We start from the raw sequence: 13,227 nt of genomic DNA, 5'->3' as shown, positions 1-13,227 counted from the left end.
ACCATGTTTTTATTGACTAACAGTGCACTGTAATCATATTAATGTCATGGGCCATTATTATATAGTACAGTATATTAACTAAAGGCCACTTGCCCTACAATGCAATTTGCTTTGTACCAAACTGTTATTAATAGAAGTGTGTGTATGTTTGGGATCATTTGTGTGTGTGTGTGTGGAGATGGATGGATGTAAAGTCTTTGATTATTTGTATATAATATATATTTTATCCTTTTTTAACAGATTGAATGCATGGTTGCAGCTGAAATAATGCAAAGATATAAGAAATTGCAGTTTGAAAGAGGTAAATGTACCGGCTCTGTTTCTTAGTGTAGTCTTGAAGGGACAATTTCAGTCTTTGAGAGGTGCAGATGAGTAACTGGAATTTCCCATTGATTTGGGAAGTCAAAGTGTCAACTGTCAGTCACGTGACCTGAGCAGTCTGACCTATCCCCCCAGCTAATGAAACAAAGTGTAACTGAGAGGGTGCACCAATTATAATTTAATGCACTTCAATATATTTTTTGCCCATTGTATAGGAAAAATGGACAAAAAGAAAAAAACAAACACTATCCTTAAATCTTCCCATAGTCCTTTTGAAACAAGTAGTACAGCCCACATAAAATGTTAGATCACGTTATTCGATAAATAAAAGGTATATCCTTATGTATGGTGTTTGGTCCATTGTCTTCTCTTTATCTATTTGTATGACTTTGAGGATCTGAACACATTTTAAGGTCCCATTCATGTAGCGATTCAAAAGGGTTCAGAAACTTTCTACCACCACCGTGTAGAAGTGAAGAATAACTCATCAAAATGAGGCTGATTAAAGGCTAAGGCATAAAAATGTGTGAAACTAAAAATTTGGGAGAGACGGATCTGAAACGGACTCATGTCATGTCTCGCTGTCCATTTTCATCTCCTTAACTAACCCCCTTACCCCCAGTGTATTGTGCAGATGATCAAAACTCTTGTTGCAGGCGATATGTGACAATTTCAAAATGTTTAACCCGTCAGTGATTTAGTGAAGATAATCAGAAGCGCAGTTTTTAATTTCTTTTTCTAGTCCTCCTTCTGATTTAATCAATAAAAAAGGCTTGTCCCATAATTGATAAGTTAATGGTGTCTCCTTTTCTGTTATAAATGGCAAGATAACACGCTGTTTGAGAAATCTCCCCATCAGAACCACTTCTTAACTGGCGGCTTTTCCGGAGGTCTGCAAAACTGCTTGATACATTCTCATGCATTGTTTACTTATCGTGGCTCAATATCAGGATGGCGGTTTGTAATGAGACTGTTACGGCAATTTTCCAACAGCTCGTCCTTTTCATACATTTTTGTTCACAAACCGCAGCTTGACACGATTCCACCTAATAGTCGGTTTTCGTGTGGGGTTCAATATGTTATATAATACTAATGAGTAATAATTACCCAGGATTGGGGACCACCCCTCCAGATTCAGCAGGTCCCCAGACACTTGTATGGCTCTCCTTTCTTCTACGAAGGATGATATTTTTCAAGCTGTCAGTGTTGTTGGTGCCACATGATTGGAAACTTCACGCAGCATTGACGGCACCACTGACTGTTTGAAAAGGGTACTGGCAGAAGGAGTGAGGAGTATTGCTGGAGTGTTATAGGCATCTGAAGAACCACTGGAACTGACCCCAATTAAGTATTGATTAATATTATAGTATAGTATAGTATAGAATATCTGAAACTTCATTTTGGGTGGAATTCTTTGCAAATTATAAAAAATGAACATATAAATTTTATCTAAACTGGCCCCCAACATAATTCATTTCTTTAAGCAAAAATAAATAATTCTAGATTGTTTAACTACATAAACCTTGTGTTATTATATATATTTTTTTCAACACTCACTAAAATCTACTATAGCAAATGAAACTATTCCTTCCTTGTTACTACAAAATCCTTCTCTTTCCTTTTACTATTAAAGGATGTCACTTGCATGTTGGGACTTGTAGTTCCACAATAGCTGATAAGCCACTAGTTTGGTTACTTGGCTCTAAAAGGGAATGTCGCATAACAATTACACAAGTCATGAAAATTCAATATTTTAAGCTTTCCATATACACAGCTTTTAATAATTGATTTCTTTTTTTCACTTTAAGATCAAAGATTAGGAAGTCAAACGCTCATAAATGTATCTCATTAATCACCAGCCAATCCTTAGCTCGTGCTGCCCTGTCCTTTCATCTTTGTGTTAAAATAGAATAATTTAGTATCAGGCATTTCTGAGAACACAAACAACTTATTATAATAACAGTATTTCAAAGAAGGTTAAATAATTCACTTGAGAATTCCTCCTTTTATCCAACGTTTGCTGTAAAGGCTTTTAATGGTATAAAGTGGACCTGGCAGCTTTCTATCAGGTTGTAACCGTTCTGACTCATGTGTATTCCCAACACATAAATTATACAGTCATTTAGAAATGCTTAAATAGTCATAATTACCATTTTCTCTGGCCCTACCTTTATTATTCACAAACAACTCCACATTGCTGCATGTACATGCTAGTTAATAAATTACCAATTGCCTACCGCTGGTTCACTCAGCTCCCAAGAAGCAAAGGAACTGCTTCTGTGAGGGGGGGCGTAGCAGACCAATCATCCAGAATTATCCATTCTAGCAATCAGAAAAAAGAATAACTGATTGGGAACACTGGACCTTATATATCACCTCCAACATAGTGACAGCACAAAGGTTTTCCTTTTTTGCAGACTTTTTTTTTTTTTTTTTTTTTACTTCAAAGACCACATGGTACATGGAGTACAGGGGCAAACGCAGGATTTGTAGAGGGGGGTTTCCACACCACGCCACCAGTGGGCGTGACCAGCATGCATGGGGGCATGGCTATAATTTTAGACAGTGCTTGGCTGCTCTCCAACTCTTCCTATCCCCCCTAATATACATAGATAATGCAGCGTGCACTACTGATAGGTGTTGTTTTTTTATTTATTTATTTTTTTATTCTCGTTTCAATAATATTTTAAGCTCACACCCTTTAAGGTGTCTGAAATTTTATTTTGTGTAACATGAAATATACATGACCCATAACATACTAAAAAACTAAAGCAAGTTCAGCATATACAGAGAATAAACGTATTCTTTAAACAAAATTGCACATTTCTCTCATCATCACCATTTATTTATATAGCGCCACTGATTCCGCAGCGCTGTACAGAGAACTCATTCACATCTGTCCCTGCCCCATTGGAGCTTACAGTCTAAATTCCCTAATACCTCCAAATGATTGCTCAGAAAGTTTTACAGGGTGAGTTACAAATTTGGTAAGTAACTTGTAGCTAGCTGTACATTGAAGTAAAATATCTGTACGCTTAACATGTGGTCAACTAGTCATTGGAATTTCTGTCTATTCAGCTTGGTCAAGTTAACTTTGCTGAAAGTCAGAAAACCTAGTCAGGCCCTATATCTAACTGAAAAGCAACGTGTTTACAACTTTTACACTTGATATTAAGACGCATCACATTTCTAAATATACTGTTGCATTGACCATTAGATATCATGCCGCAAAGTACCTTCACATACGTCCTTCTCTTAGCCACACCTCTAAATCGCCTTGGCCACATGTATAGATTCTTCCCAGGTCATATCCACATCCCATGTATTGCTTCTTCCAGTTATCATATCTGACTCTTCTATCATCATCTATTTATTTATATAGCGCCACTAATTCCACATGGCTGCACAGAGAACTCGCTCGCATCAATCCCTGCCCCATTGCAACTTACAATCTAAATCCGCTAACATACACCCGCATAGACCGAGAGAGACTAAAGGCAATTTAATAGCAGCCAATTAACCTACCAGTATGTTTTTGGAGTGTGGAAGGAAACCGGAGAACCCAGAGGAAACCCACGCAAACATGAGGAGAACATACAAACTCCACACTGATGTTAAGGCCATGGTCGGGAATCAAACTCATGACCCCAGTGCTGTGAGGCAGAAGTGCTAACCACTAAGCCACCGTGCTGCCCACTATAAATGTATTCACCCTGCTTTGATTCTCAAAAAGACAAATCTAACCCCTGAGAAATTATTCTATCCCTTACTAAGGATGCTTCCCCCATTTTGATCATCTCCCAGGACTGAGCAACAGTATAACCTTTGGTGAGGTGAATTAATCTAGAATACCAGCGACTATAATTATGCACTAGTTGTAGTTATACAGTGCTGCTTTGGTAGCTAATTGAATTGCCAGTAGAGACAGTTGGAGAATGTAGAATTGGGATGTACAGGCTAACAAAACGAGTCTTGTTCGAAACACGAGTAGAGATACAAAACAAAACTTAGCTCCTGTACAGGTTTGATAGAACTGAGGGACTTTATAAAGGCTACAAGCTGGTGAGATAAATTATTCTGTTCATTGGAGTGCTAAATGCAGAGTGAGTAAAGTTGTGCAGTAGTCCAGGTAAGGTGACTAGCTGGATTGCTGTTCTTAGCAGAGTGCTGATTACAGGAATAGAGAGAAGGTGTTTGTAGATGACATTGTGAACTGTTTTCTGACAGCTGTCATTTGGAGCCAGTGTTGAGAATGTTCACAGTGTCCACCTTTTTAGTAGCACACTCTGGATACAACTCTCTAGGCTTGTCAAGATTCAGCCTGAAGAATTGGCGAGCAGTACAGGTGCATGAACAGTGGCTGACTAAATCCAAGAGCATATTTCATGACTGAAGCCCTTCCAGCACACCAGATACTGTACTCCTCTCCCAAATGTACAAGAGTCAAGGATTGACTGAAAGATGTATTCTTGGTGGCCTCTACCTCCACTGCGTGAGGAGAAACCACCACTTGTTTAGGAAATGGATCCTTCACCACAGATTTCAGAAGGAAAATGTTAGCCTTTAGGCTACTGGATTTATCTTCCCACTGATTGGACATGGACCAATGTACCTAGGCCCCAGTTTGAACAAGGGCATCATCAGGGCGATGTTTTGTGTGGAGAGTCAAACTTTATTGTCCACTGAGAATACCAGCCATTCCCATCTCCTCTGGTTAGAAACCTTTTTTGGTTAGCTACCACCTATCTGCAGCCTTTTCCACAGATCCTGGAGATCCTGTTTGTCTACCGAAGGGACCCCAGAGGTGGCATGTGAAGACAGAATGACCACCGGATGGAACTCATGATTGACATAGAAGTGGGATACCCCTGTGGAGTCCTGCAAGTAATTGGGATTAGTCGTACTGGGCATCCGAGACAAAGCACCACAGTAACTCTTTGATTAATGGGTTGGCACGCTTTGTCTGTCCATTTGACTGGGGTTTGTACCCAGATGAGAAATAGAGTAAAATTCCCAGGCCCTTGCAGCAAGTCCACCATGAACTGAACCCCTTTGTCAGACACTATCTCCAAGGGTAGTCTGTGTAGCCAGAAGACCACCTTGGTAAAGATCTTGGAGAGTTGGAGTTCCGCCAGCAGATTCTTCAAGTTCTGAAGTGGCCTTCCTTGGAGAAGCGATCCACTACCAGGATGCTGGTGTTTACTTGAGAGCTGGGAAGGTCTGTGATGAAATCCATGGACACATGGCTTTTGTGGAATGGACAGAGGCATCAAGAACCCTGAAGAGTTTGTGTTATTTTGCTACGTGCACAATTGGATGAAGTTGGCATCATCTTCCAAGACAGTGGGCTGCAAGAATTCTTGGAAGAACAAATCGATAGTCTTCCTGATAGCAGGATGCCCTGGCAAATTGTGAGGCCACCCCCCCACCCCACCTCCCTTGCAATTGGGTAGAACAAACCTCTTTCCTTCCAGTGCGACAGGCATCTTGATGAGAGCTGCAGTTGTGACCTAGATCCTGTCTATCAAATGGGCGCTCCAGAATCAAGTCTGGATGAATAATGGTTACGCCCTCCATGGTGGGTCTTTGTGGAGAGAAGTGCCAGGAGAGAGTGCCTGCCTTGGACCCAGACCAGTATGTATGAGGTGTGTGTGGGGTGGGGGATGTCTGGCCCCCTCTAGAAGGTGCCTCTACTCTGTAAGAGCCAGGATGATGGCCAGCAGCTTACTGTTGATCATAGCAGCCCATGTGAGGTCATAATTGACCTCACATGGGGTAAACCTTGTAGAAAAGTGAGCGGGGGTGGTGGACGTCCTTGTTGTTCATCTAGGAGAGAACAGATCAAGCTCCACACTCGTGTTTCCACAGAGCGGGATACATTCATGTTATTTCTAAATGTGTTGTGTGTGGGATGGATTATATGAACACAATGGTGTAATACAGTAGTCGTTAAGGTTGTCAGAAAGTTGGGGCATACAAGTTGAGGAGGGTCATCTCTAGCACTGGCTGCAATTTGGCTAATCCTATTGGACAGGAAAAATCATATATTTTATTAATCTTTCATTAATCTTTGGTAAAACCAGATATTTCAATAATCTTTGGTATCTCTATAAGGGATAAGTATGATTTTTTTATTTTTTTTTAGATGCATTTTTATAACAAGGTCCATGCATTTCTAGTTATATCTGTCCACTATGCCTCCATCCATTGAAGGTATAGTCATGCTTATCAAAGGTGCAGTTTCTAGGGTCACTTAAGAGGAGAAGGGCAAGTGTGATGTCTCATGTGGGAGACACATTATTGGTAAGCTTGGACAACAACTCCTATAGGGACTGTTCAGATTGGAGTTGGTAATAATAGTACACAGGTCTACAACTTGGATGCTGTTGGACTTTACCATACCAAGTTGCACTATTTCTCTATTTACATGCTAGTGGACAAGGCCAAAAAAGTATGAAGTCTAATAGAATTGTAATATTGCTAATATCAGCTAAGAATGGAAGGTTCCATAGAAAGGACATGGTTTATTTGTTGCTTTGTCATACACATACTAATGGTTTTGAATTTTAGCCAACTGTGATATAATTGTTAGTTTCTACTTTAAATTTATGTAAGGTTCTATAAACAGTCTACTGATGTAAACATTGCATAATAAGTGATTTTCTAGTAAGTAATTTTTTTTATATATCTGTTAATAGAAGTCCTTTTGGATCCATGTAGAACATGGTGTCCCTCATCGTCCTGCCAAGCGGTGTGCAAATTACATGAGAGAGAGCCACAGAATCCGCAGCTGGTACAGTGCACGTCTTGTGACATTGAATTCTGCTCATCCTGCAAGGCCAATTGGCACCCAGGACAAGGTTGTCCAGAGAACTTGCCAATCACCTTTCTCCCCGGAGAATCGAGGTATAAACACTTTCTTTCAGCTAATAATAATTATCTAGTTAGTAAGCTAAAGTTTTTTTACATCGTGCATTTTTGTACCTTATATCATGAGACTCTCCCACCATACGTTACTGTGATACCAGGTCACAGTATAAAATAGAGAAGAGCCATTAACAGGTCTTTTTTGAAAATCTACAGCACCATTGTTTTGAGTTCCTATTATTCTTTTTTCAAGCCGAAACATTGCTGCTGTATTTTGGTAAGGAAAAATCTTCCCCGAAGACCTGTAAATGCGTCTCATCGATTTTGGTTTGATTTACTCGCATAAAAAATGAGTAATATTTTGATACACTACACTGACGTTTTGGTGGGGCGGTGACACGTTGGTGCCGTTCATTCAAAGCCTTGTTTCACTTTTCCAAGCGCTGTGCTTCCATGCTCTTTGGTTTATATATACACAAACTTATGACGAAAAGCCCCCTTAAATTGGTGTGCTCCAGATCCAGTTATATAAATCATGGCAAGAAATCCTTGTGGGTTACAAAAATGTGTCTTCATAAAATGGCAAGTGACATCAAACACACAGTTCCCACTTAAATGAATACACAAGCAAAATATTGACAATAAAAGAAATTTCTTGTGTGTATTGTTTTTACATGCAGTATTTTAATTAAATTTTAATACAGATCTAAAGCAATTTCCCTAAGAAGTTTGTAAAAGTTCTCTACACTGAGACCTGTGCATCCTGATGTTCGGGGTCCGGCACGATGATGCACAGGGTTTCATTAATGTTCTGTCTGTCTGATAGATGTATCTGTATAGATAATTGCAGAGCTGTACTTTAAGCGTCCAGGCTGGTTTTCAGTCCGTATTGTCACTCAGCATGTTTTACCTGTCATCACTGAACCTTATTTTTGTTATCAATCCACCAATACACACTGTTTATTCCTGTACGAGTCTTAAAAACTGTCTGCTTAGTTAGTGAAGCACCTCCCTCCTACAGGGTAAGTGAGACAGAGCCTAGTGGACATATATAGTTCCACATAAACACTTAGATGTTGGCTTTAAGAGTAATGTACATTATGCAGGTTTTTTCCTTCTGTGCCAATGGATACAGATTTTGACCATGCTTGCCAACTTCTGCCATTGCCTTCCGGGAGCTGCCGTGGGGGAGACGGGGGGCGGGGCTCCAAAATTGCATCATTTTGGACCCCCCCTGACGTAATGATGCAGACGTGTCTGTCATTTTACAGTGGGGGGCGGGGCCAAATGCAGCGATTCCCGGAGAATCGCTGTATTTTGTCCTTATTCTGCAGATGCGGGAGAGACTCGCCCAAAATGCGGGAGTCTCCCGGACATTCCGGGAGAGTTGGCAAGTATGATTTTGACGTGGTACAACTTGTGTATCACAGCCAACATTTATGCTGCTATAATATCCGTACATGCTTAGTTGAACACTGCTATCAAGGAGGCGGCTATGGGCATTGAAGTGAGGTAGGTTTGGCAGTGCCGGGTCGAACCCCATCTCTTAGGCCTCCACTTCCCCCTGAGGCGCCTGCTCAGCTCTCGAGAGTTTTGTTGCATGAGCATTGGGCTTATTCACCAGACCATGCATGCTCAATAGACCCTCCAGGAAGTGAAACCACATGGCTGGACCACTACCCAAACTTTAGTATTGGGTCCTGTAATGCACTGTTCTGCCTCTGACTGCTATGGAACCAGAAAAGAAGGAACATGGGGCATGTCAATAGATGCTAGCACAACTTTAAAACAATCTTATTCATAGATTAGTAAAGTTCTCATCTTTGATGTATAATGTTTGGTTATTGTGCTCAGTCTTTGGTTTCTGTTTCAGCTCTGCATTAAAAATGGTTATAGACGTACCGATTAAACGTTGTCCTAAGTGTAAAGTCTACATAGAAAGAGATGAAGGCTGTGCACAAATGATGTGTAAAAACTGCAAGCATGCGTTCTGCTGGTACTGCCTGGAGTCCCTGGATGTGAGTATACCGTGTCGTATTTGGCACAGTTTCAGAATGTAAATCTCCAGTTGTCTTATCCAATGATCTATACCGCAGCATTGATCACGATAGTGGTACCTGCATTACTAGGTTATTACAAACCTATTCCACACATATATATCTGCTCAGTATCACATAACATTCCCTTTGTCAAAGTTACGCTACCATGAAAAGTAAAATTAAGTAAATGTTTATCTCTCATTGATGTTGAATTGCTGCGTCTGCTGCTCCTTGATTCGTCTACAAGAGGACTGCACAGCATTCAGGTCTCGCTAGCTGACATCCATTGGTTTTGTTCAATATCTCATACATCAGTGGTGCCACCAACAGGTGGCCCAAGGGCTGCCAGCAGCCTGCTGAGCCTTTACCGTGGCCGCCAGCCCGCTGCTCCCGATATCGCTCATATCTCAGATAAGTTTCTGCATGCAACAGCTGGCTTCCTTGTCATGTGAGCTCCTCCGCACACTGCCGGAAGTTCACGCAACACAGCCAATCAGACAAGGGGAGGAGTTAATGCAGTGCGGTCTGCACTACATCCTCTTCCTCCTTCATCTTTGAGCTCGACTGTGCAGTTAAGTGTGTGGGGGGATGTAAGGGGCATGTAGGGACGTCTAAGAATAGTGTCGAGTTTCACAATACATGTATGCAAATTGTGACAAGTGGGGGTCTGAGCATCAGATCTTTATAGCATATATTGAAAATTAAAATTGTATGCATCACTTACAATTTAAAAAAACGTATTATGATTTGTTCTCTTGATTTATGGTTGTCCAAATTGGGTGAAAAAAAGGTATAAAATTCGGGGGAGAATTTTATTGGCAAAAAAAGTAACCCATGAAAAGCGTACGGAAAAAGCGTTAAAGCTGCATCACTAAAATACTTATAATGCACAAATTAGGTTTCCTATATCTTACCCATTTTCACAACACGTGTGAATGAGCCCTAAAGTTTCCATAGTATTCTCACACCCTTAGTGCTATTTTTTTTTTCGTTTTTTGGAAGTGAAGTTTCAGAATCCTGAGAACATCTCAGACATTCTGTTGCTATTCCTCATGTCTTGTACTCAAGCTCATGTTCCTGCTATTGATTCCTGTTAAAGATACTATATTTCTGATTTAACAGGATGATTTCCTGCTCATACACTATGATAAAGGACCTTGCCGGAATAAATTGGGACACTCCAGGGCATCCGTTATATGGCACAGGACACAGGTTGGTGAGAATGTTGTGTTTTCCTTCATTTTATAGGAACAGCAATTATAAATGTATTTTTGTTTATACACTAATTACTATTAGTGAGGACGCTTGGTTAACACTGTTTGTGTATTCATATTATGAACTTTAATTTGCCATACGTTTCATTAATGTTTTATTGTAAGAGTCTGTCCATGATCCTTACCAAGTACTTGTGTCTATTGTCATGTTTTGCTGACCAGCGCCACCTGGTGATCATATAGAAGTCAATATCTGTAACTGGTATAGTGATGCATGTAGACATAGATGCCACATGATTATTTTTTCATGCTATACCAGAGTACTGTTTAAGTATTATAATAAATACAGAATTATGAATAGCTATGAGCATGTTTGATAAATTTGCTTTAAAATGTATTTTGCATATAATCAGTATTGCATGTTAACTATTTTACTAGTGTTTTACTGTCACTGGTACAGAATTATTTTGAGCTGCACCAAGATAGGATATTATTATGATAGTTTGTAGATAGTCATAATAACTTCTTTTTTCAGGCAGTACAAATACAGTATTGTGGAATATTTAACGGATACATAAATAATATAGGGCTTGGTAAAGAAAACGAGAAGGGATACTTTAGGTACCGTATATACTTGTGTAAAAGCCAAGTTTTTCAGCACATTTTTTATGCTGAAAAAGCCCCCCCTCGGCTTATACTCGAGTCAATAAGTATTCCCAGTTTTCTGTGGTCCTCTGCTTATATTCGGGTCGGCTTATACTCGAGTATATACGGTATGTCTTGCCCTGACCAATATTCATGTTTTCTCAATGTATCTCCTCTTTGGAATTAGCTTTGATATTCATTCTCCAATGCTCCCCCCACTTATGGAATTCCCTACCATGCTCAGTCAGACTTTCCCACAGCCTTCAAATCTTTAGATGTTCTCCTAAAAACCCATCCCTCTTTTTAGAGGTGACCTTATCACTGATGATACTATTGACACTAATACACCCTCACAACTGTCCCAATCTCCACTCTGAGCCACACTCACTCCTCTTGTTTTAGCTGTGCCCTCTTCCACTTAGAATGTAAGCTCTCTAATGAGGAGGGTCCTCTGTACCCTTTGTTTTCAGGTCTGTTTGCATTTATTTTGTCTACTATGTATGTTCCTGTTTTATGTATGTATGGTCTTCCCCACTGTACGGCGCTATGGAGCACTGTGGCGCCTTACAAATCTACAATAATTTGCGTACCTTTTAGATTTGTTTGATGACGTGTAAGACTTTTTTGTTCAGTAACATTTTAAAAGAAATATCTTGTACATTTTAAGCTTTGTGTAAAATATGACTTCTTTCCAACCACACAAAAGTGTATATCCACACTGCAAATGCTCTTTTTTACTATTGCGCAAGTGTGACGCATTTTCCGGTTGTCCATATAGATATGCCGGATAATGTGGTATACAGGGTGGTAAAGTTTATACTGGGCGTTCAGTGGAGCAAGGTGTGTTTTGCTTAGAAACAATATTTTGCAGTTAGGCACCCAAATAAAAAAGGCTGTTTTAATTTTACTTAATTACTTAAGTAGCTGGTAGCGGTGAGGAAGGTGTGTTTGGGGAACCGTTCTTGGTCTTACGGGTGGGCATGCAGCATCCCCTCATTAAAATATACCAATTACCAGGAGTCGGTTGCATCTAAAAAGACAACCGTAATAAAATTGTAAATAAAATATTAGATTACTTGCATTTTACAGCATTTTTGCAATTGGAATAATTTAATGTAGACTTTATCATAGCCTTTTCCACCCTTAAGAGGCCACTGACTTAGATATTATGTCACTTGACATCCACTCCTGCTGTATTCTGAGCTCTGGTTATTGCACGAAGCTTTAACCTAATGTCATAATGGCCCATTGAGAAACCAGTCTTATAGAGAGCACTATCGGCATGCATCATAATGCCCCCTCCCCCTGCTCTAGCCTCTAACAAAGGTCATATATCTGATATCCCTGTAAATGGTGGTAGAGACTGAATAAAATAAGTGGTATACTTCACGGAGTTAGTTTGTGTGAAAGGAAAAATCATGAAATAGTGAATTGAAAAAATACATTTTCCCCATGTGATGCCCATAAATTATGAGATATTTACCCAACTATCATACCAAAAGAAAGGTCTATCTGCCTTGGAGGGAAAAAAAATCTAAAATTTGTTTGGGTAGTGTGAAAATAAAGTTACTAAACCAATGCAATATGGGAATGGGAAAATGTCTGGGCCTCATGATGTCACTGGAAAATGTAACCTAGCAGAGTATAGACACAAAGCTTACAGCAACCAATACAACATTGTACCCTAAGAGATATGTACTACATCTAACTGACACTGTGTCTTCTCTTCCGCAGGTGGTCGGAATATTTGCAGGATTTGGCCTTTTGCTTTTAGTAGCTTCACCTTTCCTTTTACTGGCCACCCCATTTGTTTTGTGCTGCAAATGTAAATGCAGTAAAGGAGATGATGATCCTCTTCCAACTTAACGAGAAGGAGAATATTGTGGCTTAATAAAACTTTTCAGTATACTGTTTATGGCTGCACAGTTCATGGGATATATGGTGTCCTTTCCTGCTCAATCAGCCTTCAGAGACACAAACTGTTGTACTAAAGTCACCTGTTCTTGTAGTGTCTGAAATCACTCTGGGATCGTGATATTGACGTCAAGAAGATCAGAGTTTGCACAATGTACAGAAGATCTGCATAATCCACTGTGCTCAGACAGTTCTTTAAATTTTGATGCACACATTGGTCCATTTTT

At 39.9% G+C, this 13,227-nt stretch overlaps 1 protein-coding gene across 4 annotated transcripts in view; it reads left to right on the top strand.

Annotated features, from left to right (window-relative positions):
• The window catches only part of RNF144A (ring finger protein 144A), a 67,499-nt gene extending 54,531 nt beyond the window's left edge, over positions 1 to 12,968 (top strand). For all 4 annotated transcript variants that reach the window (XM_075201475.1, XM_075201473.1, XM_075201476.1 and 1 more), the window contains exons 4-8: positions 241 to 301; positions 7,020 to 7,227; positions 9,062 to 9,206; positions 10,350 to 10,439; positions 12,821 to 12,968. In XM_075201475.1, coding sequence (XP_075057576.1) covers positions 241 to 301; positions 7,020 to 7,227; positions 9,062 to 9,206; positions 10,350 to 10,439; positions 12,821 to 12,952 — 636 coding nt within the window. In that variant the 3' untranslated portion in view covers positions 12,953 to 12,968. The remainder of the gene's footprint in view (positions 1 to 240; positions 302 to 7,019; positions 7,228 to 9,061; positions 9,207 to 10,349; positions 10,440 to 12,820) is intronic.
• Positions 12,969 to 13,227: the final 259 nt, after the last annotated feature.

This window comes from Mixophyes fleayi, chromosome 3 (genome assembly GCF_038048845.1).
Source record: "Mixophyes fleayi isolate aMixFle1 chromosome 3, aMixFle1.hap1, whole genome shotgun sequence".
In the NCBI taxonomy this organism is placed as follows: domain Eukaryota; kingdom Metazoa; phylum Chordata; class Amphibia; order Anura; family Limnodynastidae; genus Mixophyes; species Mixophyes fleayi.
Note: the sequence above shows the minus strand (reverse complement) of the source record. Positions and strands in the feature narration are given on the sequence as shown.